The sequence below is a fragment of the Nomia melanderi genome, chromosome 7 (assembly GCF_051020985.1).
Source record: "Nomia melanderi isolate GNS246 chromosome 7, iyNomMela1, whole genome shotgun sequence".
NCBI lineage: Eukaryota > Metazoa > Arthropoda > Insecta > Hymenoptera > Halictidae > Nomia > Nomia melanderi.
Genome location: NC_135005.1, coordinates 4,759,262 through 4,776,656, shown reverse-complemented (window position 1 = coordinate 4,776,656; position 17,395 = coordinate 4,759,262). Strand labels below are relative to the sequence as shown.

At 36.4% G+C, this 17,395-nt stretch overlaps 1 protein-coding gene and 1 long non-coding RNA gene across 6 annotated transcripts in view; one reads left to right on the top strand and one right to left on the bottom strand.

Annotated features, from left to right (window-relative positions):
• Positions 1-6,166, top strand: part of dmrt99B (doublesex-Mab related 99B) — a 35,230-nt gene extending 29,064 nt beyond the window's left edge. The window contains exons 3-6 of the mRNA XM_031970586.1: positions 1,483-1,605; positions 3,032-3,306; positions 3,937-4,231; positions 5,841-6,166. Of these exons, the coding sequence (XP_031826446.1) occupies positions 1,483-1,605; positions 3,032-3,306; positions 3,937-4,231; positions 5,841-6,166 (1,019 nt within the window). The remainder of the gene's footprint in view (positions 1-1,482; positions 1,606-3,031; positions 3,307-3,936; positions 4,232-5,840) is intronic.
• The window catches only part of LOC143174703 (uncharacterized), a 94,800-nt gene that overhangs the window by 31,299 nt on the left and 46,106 nt on the right, over positions 1-17,395 (bottom strand). The window contains exons 2-3 of one of the 5 annotated variants that reach the window (XR_012998925.1): positions 4,308-4,388; positions 3,408-4,238 (exon numbers count right to left, since the gene is read on the bottom strand). The exons of 3 other annotated variants lie outside the window; for them this stretch is intronic. This is a non-coding gene — a long non-coding RNA (uncharacterized LOC143174703). Of the gene's footprint in view, positions 1-3,407; positions 4,239-4,307; positions 4,389-6,806; positions 6,830-7,557; positions 7,711-17,395 lie in introns of those variants that run through there. One more of the 5 variants, XR_012998921.1, reaches the window with a different exon arrangement.

The window sequence follows — 17,395 nt, the reverse complement described above, 5'->3', positions numbered from 1 at the left end:
ACGCCGATTAGGGATAGATCGTTTGTCTCGGCTCGGATCGAGGGTCGTTTAATCTCTTAATGGTGACCGGATAATTGGCGCGTTTATAACCGGGTTTTTACGGTTCGTTAGCGATTTGTGCGCTGCGTTGACTATGTTTTCGTTATCGTGTTAAAGTTTTTTACTAAATAAATCTTTTAACCTCTTGCCCTATGATTTATTTTTCAACTGTGATCGATGCGACAACTTTGTCAGTAATAGTTTATTGAAAAAAGAGGAATTGTATACACATTCTATATATACGTTTGCCCTGCAATATAATAATTGATAACAGAAGAATAATATTTCATTTATATTTATAAGAATTGAATAATATTTGTTTGTTAAATACTAATTAAAATGTTTTAGAGAGAGACCGCGAGTCTCAGATGTTATTGTAAGGCAAGGGGTTAATATTAATTGTATTAATATCATTTTTATTAATATTAACTGTTATCTAATATTGGAACTATTAAATGTATCAAAGTAGTCCATTTTAGATGTGTTTTTTCGTGATTATTGAAAAGATATAGACGTTTTCCTTGGAATTATTAAGTAAAGTAAGTTAACAGTACACTGAATTGGATGAAGATTTCGATGAGTGTATTCTTATAACTGGTATTAATTTTGTATAGAGAAAGTACGAAAATATAAATTCCTCTATTTATAAAACAAAAAACTAAAATCTTTCGTTTCGAAAAGTACCTACAATAATTCTATTATTACAGAAAAACTAAGAAAGTTATTTCACCTTATTTTTACATAGATAAAAACACGATTTTTAAAACACATAACGAAAGAACTCTCTTACCCCTGTGCCATCCCAACACTCTTCCTAAGTAACGAACAATACTGCTACATCACTTGACGGTTAAACTGAGGAATTTGGCTGATTGATCAGTTTTCATTTTTTCTGTTCTAACTTCCTAGTGGTTTTATTTTCTAATTCTTCATATTTTCGATTGCTAATTTACTATTCGTCAATGTGGTTACACGTAACCGATGAAAACTATAAAATGGTAAACCCCGTGCTGTTTCGCTAGACATCAAGTCATCTCCCAACTGTACGCGCAGCGACTTTTACCTTTGAGGCGGCGAAGTAATGGTCCGTTCGGTGGCAGATTCGCGAGTCGTTCGAACGAGAGTGTAATACTCGAGCTCCAGGGCCCGTGGCCGACCGGTAAACACCGCGGGGAACCCTGGAGCAATAAAAGATGCACAACGTTTTTTCAAGGGTGTCAAGGATCCGTAAGAGTCAATTCGGCGTGCGTCGTAGAACAATACAAAGTGTTTGCTCGCCGGAGAATTTCATCGGCATTGTGCGTGTATTAATGCGTGCGTTTTTTTCCTTCCCTCTCTCCTTTTATTTCTCTTTATTTTTTTCTTCTTTCTTTCATTCTTTCGTTCATTCTTTCTTTCTCGTCCATTCGCAAGCGAACGATACGCCCCCTGTTTTTGTTCCAGGCACAAAGAGGTCGAGAATCTCTGAGAGCACTACGGGAACAATGCTCTCTACCAGCGACACCGGTAACGAAGACGACCGTGACTCCGACTCCGGTGGGGAACTTCTTGCTGACCGTCCATTAGGTGAGACCTCGTCTCCGTTCGAGTCCCGTTCGCTCCCTTGCTTTGTGGTATATCGAGTTTGGACCCGCAATCGAGACTTGAACGCTGAAACTACCGGATAGGCCGAAATGTCCCATTCCTGAACACTTCTTTTACAATTGTAGAGGGATCCCGTGCACATGATTAACACGATAACAAAATGATGGGTTTCAGTTTTCTTATTTCGTGATTATTGAGATATTAAAAGCGTTAAATCTTCGAAATAATTGGAAAAATAAATAGTTTTACTTCAGTACTATAATGAAGACATGAAAAAATCAGAAAAATGTCTATTGTTACAATTTTTGTAATATAAAAATTATAGTTTTATACGAAGAATCTTACTATAAAAGTAAGATCCTTCATAAAAAAATTATAGAAGTAGAAGAAGAGGTTAAACTAGTATCCGCAAGGCGACGTTGGTAAAACTTGAGACATTCGCTATCAGCATATGTTTCAATAGCCGTCTACACGATTACAATATCTTAACAACCAAACCACATCGTCGTCATAAGATACAAATAATATTCATGAAAAAAAATCTCCTCGACTTCCTGCAGATTATACCATGCGTTACCATGTTAAATAAAAACACATGTAAATGTAATGCAGTCTACTTTGCGTAGAATATAAAACATTGATTGTCACAAATATGTGACGCTGGTAGGGAACATGTTTATATGAAATCTGTAAATGCAGACTTGCGCTATAGGGATTACTACTATATTGAAAAAGTAACACTTGCTTCTCTAAGAAAATACTAAAGAAATTGACTTAGTAACACTCAAATTAAATTATAAGTCAAACGAAATCTCAATGAGAACTCTTTTAGAGTTTTTATAGAAAAATGTTTAAAAAGTCAGATTGTTTGACAATTCTATTCTTAATCCATTGCAATCCTATGTCGAGTTTGACTGGACATTTTATTCAAGTAACTACGTGTTTTATCAATATTTCCTATTATTATTGATAATACAAGTATCATAATTACGCCATGTGAATACACTTTTAAAGTCTTTTGAATGTACCCAAATAAATTAATAAAGCAATGTATATAAACTAAGAACACTTCAAACTGCAAAGGGTTAATCTTCGTATGACAATCAGTTTAACTGATTCGTATAATTATACAAACTTGCAATCGTAATACACGTGTGCAATAATTTCGTGCATCCATCATCATGTTTGTGAATCTCCATCTTAATCAGGATATACATAATAAAAGTTAAAAGATGCAGCTCTCTTTAAAAACAACAATAAAGTAATATTAAAATCAGCACTTAAAACCTAATACAATGAAATATCGAAGGGAAAAGTTACAACCTCGATTCTTTAAGCTCTGTTCTCGCTAAGCGTACTCAATCAAATGTTATTTTCAAAATTTTGCTTTGTTCGTGTTCTATAACAGAAGTATCGGCGTCGGTGGGAATGACAGAGAACGAGACGACAAGGAAGCGGTCCAGTAGTCTGAACGACTCTGAGGAAGGAAGTCCGGAACCAGGTTCACAGAGTCCGACGCACACACCGCCATTAACGCCAGCCCTGACGCCACAAAGAGAGGACACGCCGGCGCCAGAGAATCTCAGCCTCCGCAAAAGCGGAAGTCCACAGCAAACGCAGCAGAGCCTCCAACCAGTGGACTTGGTGCAACCTAGACCTAGCCCGCCGTTACCTTCGTTGGCTGTAAGTTCTTTTCTTTAACACGTTTTTCAACGAAAGGTCGAATCATTTCGTTTTTAAAAATAGTTATAATATATACATAATCAAGAAGAATATGTTTTAGATTAAAAACAGATTTGGTCATCTTTATTTCTAAGAATAAAAGAAATATAAAACAGCGCATTACTTATCAACAACCGAACATATAACTTTTACTATGACGTTTTTTACCATTCAGTACCCTCTCTCACATACTACTATCGCAAATCCTATTCGCTGATTAAAATAATTAGCAATATGAATATACTGGCAAACAAAATATAAACAAAAGCTTGAATTAGCCTAAGTTTACATTCTCTGTTTCACATTCTATTTTCTCATATTCGTGTTTTACATAAATGCTTAAAAATTCATCGTTCAGTACACGTAACCCTCGATTTTCACGGTAGTTATATTTGTCTAACTCGGCCGTATTAAAGTAAAATGCAAGTGCCGCGTAAATGGAGGTTCTTCGGTTCTTCTTCAGCCGTGTTAAACCAAAATTGTGGAATTCGAATGTCGTGTAAATCAAGGGCTAAGTGTAATAAATCGCAAAGAAGGAAATATTAATGATTGAGGAAGAAAGAAAAATGGAAATCGTTCCTCTTGTTTCAGGCCGCAGCGACGGCGGTTCACTTCCCCCCTTACGCGCCTCTTTATGGTCCAGCGGCAAGCTCGCTGTACTGTTCGCCAGCCCTTTACCAGCATCAGCATCACCATCACATGCCGGAACCGCGGGAGATTCAAATGCAGATGCAGATGCAGAGTATCCAACAGACCTGTGGGCTGCAATTACAGCAGCAGCAGCAACAACAACAACAGCAACAACGGTCCCCAGTGGACGTTCTCCTGCGAGTCTTTCCGGGAAGGAGGCGCGCGGACGTGGAGGCCCTGTTGCACCGGTGCAAAGGTAGGATCTGGAATCCGATATGCGCGGCTTTCATTCACGCGCTAGAATTTGATGTACTCAGTTGGCCAGTACCTACAGTGCAGTCCCACGGTTTATTTGGGAATAAAATCGTTCTCAGGTTTCGCCTTTGATCCGTGTAGGTATCCACATTCGACTCCTTTTCGGGCATCACATTTGAATTAAACATAAAACAATTACTATTATAATGTAAAGCATGTAGATCGGAATAATATGGACAGGCATATACAAAACTAAACAAATAACTTTATTTATTAACAATAAAATAAGAAACTATACACTAATAACGCTCAACTCAAATCACGACTCACTGCCACGGAGGCTAAGTCATGACACTCCATAACTTATTGCCACGGAGGCCAACACAGGATTCTCTCGACACAGCCATTCTTTCGGACATTTGGTCTAAAAAATCATGCTCTTCTCCACAATCGTTCTTCTCACTCGTACTCAACACAAATTTCCAAACACACACTCCTTCCAAGCCTAGCGGGAAACCTCGCAGTCACAGTTCTTAAAAATACCCTAAAACTACGCTAAACTCTAGATACTACACTATAGAGGTCGGTTATTGGAAAGATTTTTCAGATAATCGGTTTGAGCGTGTCATAAATCGATGAGAGATTATATAGTGTCTAGATGTATTTTCAACATTTTGTATGCATTCAGTAATATTTATGTGATATGATAGGGTGCTTTCTAATGTTAACATTGATGGATGCATACGTTTAATTCATATCGTGTTCCTGAACGTGATTCGGATGGGGTCGACAAATGGAATTTGGTTGAACGATCTAAGTTTTCATTGAAATAAAATTGGAATGTGCGAGTTATGAACATTTCGCTCGCACATGTTTTTTTTCTGGAACAAACATCGAGTTCTGTTGAACAGTATAATTGTAGTATTTTCATATTCCATTTCATTCGGGCGGAGAAATAAGACAGCCTAGAGATTATAATATTACATACTTAAAATAATTTTACATACTCCAGTTGGCCTAACCTTTGACGACGAATCAAACGTATCCATAAATTCCGCAACTTGTAATCGAAGTATAGTACGAAGATAACAAATTAGCTATTTGCGTTTGCCTTCACTTTTGACATTTTTGTACCACTTCGTACTATCCATCAATTTATAGATACAACAGTTTCGGCCAAACTCAAAAATACACGTGAAAAAGAATAAAACCATTAAACTCTAAAGGATAAAGAAAATTACGAAACACTAATTAGACTCGATACACGCAATCGATCCGCTGTGGGTACGCTCAAAACTCGTTCCTTGTCTTTTGTTTTTGATATACGCAGATAGAGCAACGTCAAACCGAGATCGTATCAGAATTCATAGTATGAACACCTGTATTATAAACAGCTGAAGAGTATTTGTTCAAACCGCGATTTAATCAAAAGCTGATCAAAACTTGACCGATAGTGTGTACCAGACCTTAGACCCATATTCCTCTATCCAACCATCTGATCATCTCCATACTCAACAAATTTCCCAAGTTGACTGATACAAAATCCCTCATACCCCATCAAAAACCAGTAATCTCTGCATGGAAAAGCAAAAGACCTGTCTCTGTCGCAGGGGATGTAGTCTCCGCCATGGAAGTGTTAGTCTGCGAGGACAGTCTCCAGCCAAAGTCTGCGTTCTCGCCTCTGGCCGGCGCACTCGCGTCAGCTGCGGCTGCATCCGCCTCGGTATCAGCCGCGTACGCGACTCGTGCTGCATACTGCACCACACCGATCCCCTCGACCAGACACAGATTCCTCGCGGCACCGTACGCCGGCACCGGTTACCTACCCACGGTGATCAAGCCGCCCAATCAGAGCCTGCACGCGAATGGAACCGGTGACGCCTATCGGGAGACCAGTCCCGATGACGCCAGCGACAAGACCAGCTACTCCGAGTGACCTGACGACGCGCTGCCCGCCACCTGGTCCTACCTGCAATAGCCCCGGCGCGACTGGGGGAGGGACTACGCTCGGAAATGGCGTTGCCTCGGAAGATCTTGCACCCTTTTGCTGATCTAACACTAACCTTGGGATCACACCGGATCCTTGAATTGAGGATCTTCCAGTGTCTTCGTCCTAGGGTTCACGAGGTACTAACTGGACACTGGACCCGAGAACTTTGGAGACTTGTTAAAGGAATGTTAAAGTTGAAGCAAGGATTGATGAGACTTTTGGAGGTGCGTTTTGGGATTGACGGATAATTCGGAGTTTGTGGAATGCGCCCGGTGAGTTGAATAACTGGAACCAGTTTGATTATGATTAATTTTAGGGGATGTGAATTTTGATGACTGTTGAATGATTGGAATGATGTAATGATGACGGTGTAAATTCTTGAGGAATTTGCGAGATGAGATGAAAGTGAACGGTATATCGTGTGATCTTTGATTTAAGTTGTATGTTTCTAGACTGCGGAGGTTTATGAGAAACTGAGAAAATTGAAATTGAGAGAAAGTCTGTTTTGTATTCTTGGAGTTTCCTGATATTTTTTAGATAGAATATTTATTAGCTTTATGTATTCATCTACAAATGTGTGAAATTCCGCAGTTTATATGTAACATTCATCTGAAACAGTACATTATTTTATGAGCATTGTTGTTTTTGATGCTAGCATTCAAGGTGTAATATTAACATTTACATTTATTTCCAATTGTTGATGTATTAATAATTATTTTCTGTATCACTATTTCTTGGCGGATTTAAATCAGTATTAAATAAGTTCTTGAACTTGAAACTTAAAAATTTGTTCAGTGAGGAATTCCAAAAAATTAGCTGAATGACGGGCATTGATCACAGACAATAATGATAAATACGTTGATAATTAAAAATAAACGTAAGTATTAATATTATATATTGAAAGTTATTCTCAAAATAACAATATTTTTTCTAATTATAAGCATCAGGAATAACCTGATACTTATTGCCACTACTTTATATAGCCATTAAAGTGGTTCTGGTTATTTAAATTATACAGTATGCAGGGTGACGAGTTGACCACGGATGCTTTTGCAAACACAGACCTTAACGCTCATATTTACAAAAATTTTAATCAGACACCAGTGTTCTATTTTGCTGATCCAGTTCGATTAAAGTTTTACAATGAAAAATAGTATTTTCGACTTAATATCATGTTAAACATCATGTTCGACTTAATATTAATCTTACAATTGGACAGAAATATTTCTTGCCTAACAAAAACTAAAACATGTGTAAAATTATCTATTCCTCAAATGAATGCTACCAGACTCTAAATGGAATTTAGAAATATTTTCATTCAACTATTTAACTTTTACCTGTAAACGCATAAAATCCGTGGTCCGATTGCTGAATGTTTTGGTAGCGATGAATATATGAAATTATGTAAACATTCTGGATCGTGGACATTGGACTCTCATCGATGCTCCTTATTGGGGCGGTTCTGAACTGACGAGTGTGCCAAGTGAATCCTGAGGATCGGTGATTTTATAATAGAATGTGAGGAATTATTGAAAAGTACACTTGAGGGTAACGAAATAGTTAAACATAACGAGTCCATAAAGGAAGGTTTATTATTCAGCAAACAACAAAGAATATTATTCTAAATGAATTTCTCTCACTAACTCAACACTGAATTTTCTTGACAATCCTTATTTTCTAAATTAAAACAGTTCTTCAGAAACTGTGTTGTACGGGTGAAATAAAAGAAAAGGAAACTCTGAGACGTTGATTTGATCAGTTGCTAAGCGATATTCAGGAATATATTTATTACTTTACCAATTTTAATCGAGTAGCAAATATTTCACGTTGACCAAAATTTTAAGAATTAAATAAAATTTTTAACTTTGGTACCCATGAAATAAATTAAAAAATGAGAAAAAGTGTAGCGTAGACTTTAGTTTTACTGGAGGCAATAACGAAAAGTATTGTTTACATTTTCGATTCTCATTTCATGCAATTATGAAACTTCTTCATATGGACTTGTTAAACGATGACATTATTACATCGTTACCACTAAGTATACTAACTTGTTTACGATGGTCACGTAGTAACCAGCCTGAACGAAGTGTAAGAGAAACTGGTCTTGAGTCTCGAAGAAGAATCTTTCGAGTAAATTCCTACTCTGTAACTCGTGTATATGAATTTAAGCCTGCGAAGAGTAGGACGCGGAAGGTAGAGTAATAAAGAAGAAAATGGTGGCTAATGGTGAAACTAATTCATGAAGGTAAATACTATAGTTCTTTCCCTGAAGAAAGAGCGTACTGTAAGACGAAAATGAAACAATTCTTCTCGAGTTATTTACGATCATTGTGCACGCCGAGATCGCATGAAAAGAGAGAAGAGGAATTGATCTCCATAGATACCTTCTGGTCCGTCGAAATCGTCGGAAAATATCGCGTAAACGTCGAGCGATTTGATATTCGACGTTGGTGAGACTTACCCAATTGGTGGCCAGTAACTTACTTGAAAATATACTTCGTACTAAACTCGATGTTTCGATAGAGACGGCCGAGATGTGTGTGTACAGAGTGTTACCAACGATGGACGCCATTTTGGAGCATAATAGAGAATGCAGTTTATGTGTTATACGTTTATGTATGTTTTACAAGAATAATATTTATTTAATATAGGTTTCCTTAAGTTCTACGAATTTGTTATTAAGAGAATCGAAATCGTTTTAAAGCATTTTGTAGAATTCTTTCTACTGTTTCCGAAAAATTATAATTTGAAAAATTCCTAATTCGGAAACTTATAATTTGAGAAACATTAATTTAAGAAATTTCTAATTTGAGTATCTATAATTCGAAGAATTATAACTTGGAAGCCTATAATTTGGATATCTATGATTAGAAAATCTCTAATTTGGAAAACTATGATCTGATAATTTACACTTTGAGGAAATATAATTTGAGAAATTCCTATTTGGAACAATTATAATTTGGCAAACTATAATTTGAAAAGGTACAATCTGACGATCTATAATTTAAAAAGCCATAATTTAAAAAGTTACAATTGATAAACTATAACTTCTCTATTAAATTCCAAACTAACGTCCATGTTTTCGAAAGCGTTCTGTACAGGCACCAGACAATGTCGTTTCGAAGGAACCAAAATGGCGACCTCGTTGTAACGATATACCTTTATACATGTGTAGATAATCCGAGCGGTAATTAAGTATGTGTGTAGGAAACAGAAGGCAGGGTGTGACAAAATACATGTGACCTTTCTCGAGAACAACTTCCACTCTTATTTTAGTATATTTAAATAAACATATCCGATGACTAATTACCATTAATCATTTACGACAAAGTCGCCAGCGATTAATAAGGCGAATAACTTATATTAAGTTCTTTTAAATTGTTTTTTAATGCTCGAACCCGTCCTCGAAGCAAATCCCATGCATTGTGGGACACCCTGTACATCAGAATAAAGAGATAAAATGAGCGGATCTGTAAATACGCGTGAATCGCTTTAGCTAATCTAATACCATTGTATTAATCGAGAACGTCGTTGCGGATGATCACGTGGCATCCGGTCGCGAGAAGCTTTGGTTTACGCGAATGATTACACATAAGTGTTTGCCTGTAAGTATAACGGCACCGAGATGTTTTAGGACGCGTCGTTCTTTGTAGTTACCATATGTTATCCGAAGAAATGTATAGACGGAATATAAGAACAATAAATAAGATATTGATACTCCATGTCTCTATGTCTTCAATAACATTAGAAATCTTGAAATTTTTAAGTAAATATATATTTTTATATGTGTATTTAATTTTAATATATAATGGTATTAAAAATCTAAAAATTTTTAATATTTCATTATTTAATATCGACATAATAATATCAAAACTTAATATTAAAATCTGATGAGTCATCTTTGAACTCGTATCATCTCCATTAGTAGTCAAGCACAATATACTACTTCTATTATTTTCATTTGATCTTCTTGAATATTTTTACAACAGATATTGTAGTGAAATAAAATTATCGAAACTTCAAATTACAACTATTAAATTCAGTAGATGGATACGAGGGAAATAATTTCTATTCTTTGACCTGAAGGGACCAGCATCCTCCACCCCATACATTGAAATCACCGTAGGTATTCGAACTTCTCTATGTCATTACAGTTATCGACAGATTGTAAGTATTCGTGCACTTGTAACTCATGAAAACTAACCAAAAGCAGTGAAATAAAAAATTAAGAAAAAACTAATTATACTACTTTATTTAAACTATCAGCGGTCTTTCAATAGTCCTTTAAGAATCAACCATTAATTAAACAATTTTTCAATAACAATAGCACGTAATGGCCTGCTGGAAGGTTCTATCCATTTTTGAATTAAAAGAAAATAATACATTTTTAATACATTTATTAATATTTACTGAACAATACAATTTCCATCGTTGCGTGATGGTAATTTGTGAATGCCATTCGTAATAACAATGAAACAATATTTTTTGAGTTTATCATTTAACCAAAAACTGTTAAGCTTCTTTTTAATGTAAATATTGGAAATATCTAATTGGTTTCTCAACAATATCAATTTTACTACCTCATAATTCTACCTTTCAACACCGATTTCTCGGAGTTCATCTATGAAATCGTTATTCCCACAAACATCCAGTCACAAACGACAAGGATCGAGTTAACACTAAACGTACCGCGATCGGTCAAATGACCGATTCTAACACTAAAACTACCAAAGGGGTCAATGTGAGCCATTTTAGAATTTTTAATTTGCAAATATTTCAATTGTGACAAGGCTTTTGCGTAAAATTGTAAAATAAATTTGTGAATTTGTACAGATACAACAGTAAAATGCAACTTAGAAATAAGTCACTCCAATTGCTCGGTAGTTTTAGTGCTAAATTTTCCCAAGGATGCTGCCTAACCACGTGAAAAGACACTTGTCCGATCCCTTTCCCATTGGTCGCGGTCGCCATTGCCGCGTAAACAGATGCCGCGAAGGACGATTTTCCAGATATGGTTGCGATCTCCCGCACAATGTCCGAATCCTGAGAATAATTCGTGGTGACAGACGAGGGGTCGCGAAAACCGGAGGAACGAGGACAGCTTCCAGCTGAATGGAACATTTTCGAGAGAGAAAAGGTATCAAATGTCGGATACTGTTCGCAGGTGCAGGAAAATAACGAGGGACGGGATCGAGGGTCCAGAAAATCTTTGAAATCGGATCAGTCTCGTGCTCGATCTGGCCCGTCGAGAATCCTGCGAGCGGTCGATTTCCCGCGAATGGATTCTCGGCGACACGGCTAATCGATTCTGCCGCTCAATTACCGATCCCGGGCCTGAATTATCACGAAATCATCGGTCTTTGTGAACCAGCCCCCTTTTTCCCTCCCCCAACCACTATTTCATTTGACATGGAGTTTTATTTTCAATTCTTTTATTACATGTATTCTGAAATCAATTTGACATCTGTAGATTCTAAATGATTTCCGGAATTCGAGTTCGGTGATTTAATTACATGAATAATGGGGTTTTGAATTGCGTTCAAGTTAACGTGTTTGTGGTGGTGAGTTTATAGTACAGTGTTTTATTGTTTTATTATTTTGTTATTAAAAGTTTTATTATTTTTATAATCTGTATAATTTTGTTAATTTGTTTGTTAATTTTCAGCTTACGCTTGGAAAGAAATTTTGTTTCTTTCAGTTCGCCCTTTTTACTTACTATGCACGTTGAAATTCGTTTCAACTAGGAAGTAAAATTTACAAGGTATTTCTTTATCGGTTGGGAATTTTTAAAGAAAAATCGCAAGTCTCGTGATACTTGTAGAATCTAACAATAAGGTGGAAAGTGGAGCTCGGGAGGGCCCGGAATTCTCTTTCTCCGATCCGATATTCCCAGTAATTTTTTCTACTAATTTCTCCTTTCATCTCGAAACGTATTCAACGACAGAACGCGATATCACGTTCTCCTACGGTCGATCTAACGAAAAAATTGCGGTGGAAATTAATTGAACCTCGTGGCCTAGTGTTCAACGAGCAATGTACATCGATTTACTCCATTTAAAATTCAATGAAATTGCGATAACATAAAGTACAGAATTTACTAATAAATACATTACTCTTTTTAAAGGGATGCGATTTTGACTACAATTCGACTCAACAAAATAAAGTTTCGTTACATTACCTTCTCCATAATATTCCTTTCAACAGATGTAAATTTCTCTAAATTGTATGAAATAAAAAGTTGTATACTCTGTAGTAACAACATACACTAATTTTTTCATAAACATTACATTTATCTGTTTCTTTGGAACATTTTCTAAATATCGTAAAAATAAAAAGAAACCCTTCATTCTTAATTCACCTAAACGTCAATAAAATTAAAAAGATAAAGAATCGAAACTCAAGAAACAATTTTCAAAGGAGTAAGCTCAACAAAAGAAATTATTTTTAACCCCTTGACTTACAATATCATGTCAGATTCGTGTTGAAAGTTTCCAACTGAGTTTGACAAACCTAATTATTCCCTTTAAACATGAATTAAATATTACTTTTCTATTATCAATCGTCAACTCTCGGAATAACCCTAGGCACAAAATAAGCATCAAAATATTTTCTTTTCCAAATCCAAGACCAAAACTACCGAACTGATTAAATTGACCGATTTCAAAATTTTTATTTTGCAAGTATTTAATTTGTGAAGACGTTTTTACGAAACATTTTCAATTAAAGTTATACATTTGTTCAAATACAATACTAGTAAAACTCCGAATCTCAAGAAACGTATTGTTCTAATTTTTATAAGAAACTGGAAACAAGTCACTCTAATTGCTCGGTAGTTTAAATGTGAAAAAACCAATGATCCTGTGCAGGTGCCAAGATCGTTGAGTCACCTTCCTCCTCCAATTACCCAATCACCCGAGTTCCTTTCCCTCCCACGCAAAACAGAAAGAAAGAACGAACAACCAAGCAAGAGGGAAGGGAAAGAGGGGAAAAAAGGTGAAAAGAAAAAAAAAGCATACTACAAAAATGATTTTCCAAAGTAGAGGTTGGGCGAGGGTGGTGGTAGCACGACTTAGCCAAATGAAATCACTTTTCCCGGCACACACGATACTCGAATAATTACGGGCGCAGCGTGGCGTGGCGCGGCGTGGCGTGGCGTGGCGTGGCGTGGCGTGCATCGGCGGCGGCGGGGCTGCCTCTGGTACACGGTATCGATGAAATACCGATAATCGATTGGCCTCTACAAGGCGTATATCGGATAGGTCGATGCCTGAACACGCGCCCGGCGTTATATACTCCCGGCAATTTGTACCCCGGCTGCCCCCCGCCGCCGGTGCACGCCGCGCCGGTGTGCATTATAATGCCACGGCCCGTTTATTATTTACGAGCGGTGGCTGGCTGGCTCCAGGGGTGGCAATATATCGACACCCCGCGGAGTTTCCTCCTTTGGCTACTGGTTACCATTCATAATAGAGCATAATAGCTCCCCTCCGTTCTTCATCGCCCCGATCGGCTACCAACGGGGGTCGGGGGCGAGGTTTAATCCGCAGTCAGAGTGCAACAACCCCCCTGTTATACCGAGCCAAGCTCGATCTTTCTTTTTTCCTTTCGCCCCTTTCCTATCTCGCTCTCTCGCTCGCTCGTTCTCTTTCTCTTTGGATCTCCTCGACGAAATGGAATTTTAAGCCTCGTCACCGGGTCTCGTGGAAAGGGCTCGCGTTTCCCGGAGACTTGGAAACTGATCCCGTTGGAACGGAGGAGAATGGATCGGCGGAACGCTTCGGGGACGAAAGGGTCAGGAACGGGGGACTGTAGGTCGGGACTGTTTTCTTTTCCTTCGCGCCGCTGATACTTGTGAGTAATTGGGGATTGTTGCTTGGGAGCTTGTTTGAACGTGATTATGCAATTAGAGTGGATTTCGATTAATATTACTTTTTCCTTGTTTTGGTCTGTAAGTTTATTTGGACGTGATTGTGTAATTAGGGGGATTACGATTATTAGCGCTTTTTTCTCTTTTTTAGTTTGTAGATTTTTATTTGGTGGTTTGTTTGAATATAATTATGTACTTAGAATGGATTAGAATTAATAGGTATTACTTTTTTCCCTACTTTCGTTTTTAGATTTTTATTTGGAGAATTGTTTGAATTTGATTACGTAAATAAAGTGAATATATTGTGATTAACCTTTTTTTGTTCTTAGTTCTTATGTTTATTGCGTTACACTTAGATTGGTTGTAGTAGCAGACTTGTTCAAAGAATTTCATTCTTGCACGATACCACTATTTCATTATATTACATTTACTTTATTTGTTAGGTCACTGTAGGTGAATTTATACTGAAATTTAGATTGATAAACAAACTAATAATTTATGAGTTATCATGAACTATCTCCTACGCAGCATAGACTACCTCTCGCAATGGAAACTTCGAAATTAGAATTTAATTAATACTTATAAAAGATTTAATATTCTTTTATAACATAAATATAATTACTCTGTTGTTGGTAAGTTACTATCAGGCAGGTTGTTAACATCTACTTTTTTAAATTTCCATTGCGATATTCTCGAATGTTTCTTTTGTACTATTTATATTTAAAATATTGATAAAATCATGTTTTATTGTAATATTTACAAAGATTACATTATTGCATTTTGTAAATCCAAAAATACATTTTACAATATCTTTTTACCTTGTGCTTGTACAATTTTTACTTTATATCTATCAGGGGTTGAAAACAGTTATGGTATCGGCTTGGGTTCTTGAAACAGTTATAAAGAACCGTAATAAAATCGAAACTTTATTCGGTACATCGATTATAAGATATACCGGTTCCGATTTCGGTTCCAGTTCTTCAAAACCGATATTATATCGATTATATATCGGTATTATAACTGTTATTTTTCGGTTTCGCATTTCTTTCAGAATCGAAAGATAACAGTTATAGAACCAATATAGATAAATATGAAAAACCAAAATCAAAACCGATGTAACTCAGAAGCAATATATCCCATAACACTTATGACTTTATTTCGGTTCTCCCTAACTGTTTCAATCAGAACCGACATATAACAGTTTCAAACAGTTATTTTTGGAACCTTTCAATTCCTGCCTAAGACTTGGTCAATCCAGAATCACCCGGTATAAGATGAACGGGAAACATCGATATTTGTCGAATACTTGAAAATCTCGATCCGCGGGAAAGCTACCCGAAACACGGCTCACCGGAGGCCCCGGTTCCCGGTGTGTATACGGCTTTTAAAATTTTTTCGACTTCCATCAATATTTGCTCTGCCGTACGTTCTCTCCTTCTCTCCGGGTCCTGGGTAAGAGTACGAGGCTCACCCTCTACCTGTATCGACCGTGTACACGTGTGCACCCACGTATTTGCTCGTGCCGCCGCGGCTTGGCACAAGTGCGCGTGGAAGCCAATCCATAAAAGAGATAGAAAGAGAGAGGAGCTCTTTTAAACCCTGTCGTAGATCGGTGAAGAGTGTATAGTGTTGCTGAACATCGGCAAACAGGACGAGCGGGGTTTGTTTTTTTGCCTGGGGGACCGATACGGCTTCACGGGACGAAAATACGAGCCATTCACGGGTCAAACTGATTACAGTAGAGCGTCGATTATCCAAATCAATTGGGATCAAAGATGTTCGGATAACTAAACGGTTCATATAATTATCTGTATGAACTTGTCCATTATTTGAACCACTTGGGATCAAGGAAATTCGGAAAATTGAATTGTTCGGATAACCAGACGGTTCATATGATCACCTGTATGATCTTATCCAGTTTCTGTTGCGCTGGTACTCTTAATTTAAGTACTCTTAATAAGTACTCTTCAATTTTTGAAGAAATGCTTTGCAATATATATTTAGGGTAATTTCCTAATTGATCCGATTTCATTTAGATTGTCAAATATTTATATTTTCAATTGTTTCAAGGTTCAGACCTTGCACACAAGTCTGTTTAATTATCCTTGTTGTATGTATTTACTTTCATAAATATATTTTTTTGTTAGGTATTAATGATATTTATAATGTAATAGTTGTTTCAAGAAATGTAGGTCATTTCTCTTCGATTCACCGTGTCATAGCGTAGACCAAGGCGAATCGGATCGAAATAAGAATCCGATCCATATTTGTTACATCATAAATTATATTTATTATTTTTCGTTTCGTATTTGCGAAACAAAGATTTTAAAATTTTTTCTCATTTGTTATTACTAATATTCCAGTGGTTTTACTTCTACACTGTCGAACAGAAAATGATCCGATTCATCACGCCTATCCTATACATAACTATATACACACATTTCTTTTACACAAATTCAAAGATAAATATGCGCATTGAAATTACAATCATTTTCAGTATCTTTGAACGTGTAGGGCGTAAATCCAATTATTGCGTACTTACGTGAGCCAACTTAATTGGCAATATTATTGAATCGATGCTACCTACTTTTGTAAATAACAGATTAATTGATTAGATATAGATTTGTTTGTAATTTTTATAAAAAGAAAGTCTCCCCTAAGCAATTTCATTAAATTTTTCTACCTTTTATTTTGTAGAGTTAATCATTTTGTCAAATGAATAGCTCCTATAGACACTCAATGGAACACTCGTAACGGGGACAGGTATACCGTTTTTCATCTTCCTCTCATTTTTTCGTGGACGAACCGCAAAAGCATTCGATTTTTCACCCTCTTTTGGATGAACCACCCCTCTTCTACTGTACATGATCGGTTTATTTGATCATTTACAGTTTTTTGTGTTAATCAGTATTTTTGAACGTGAATTTCGAGCGTGAATTTTGGAAGCACAGGGTAGTTTCGGATGTTTGTACAAAAATTTCACCCCCTAAAGGAAATTGCGTTCAATTTGTTTTGTAAAATACTGTAGATCCTGACACTATAGTAAAAAAGTGATTGACAGAGTTTTTTTCTTTGTTTTTTTTTTAATAATAAATATTGAAGATTTATCAAATTTTGTAAAATTTTCATTTCATTTTATCGAAACAATTCTCACAATGACTGCATGGAACGAATTAAATTTACTCGTAGCTGTGTACAGCAAAAAGGTAATGCATACTTTCATTAATTAATTAAGGTTGAATGAGTTAAATAAAATTGCACTACATAATTTATGGAAAAGGTTATGCACTCGGATCTCCGAAAAAATT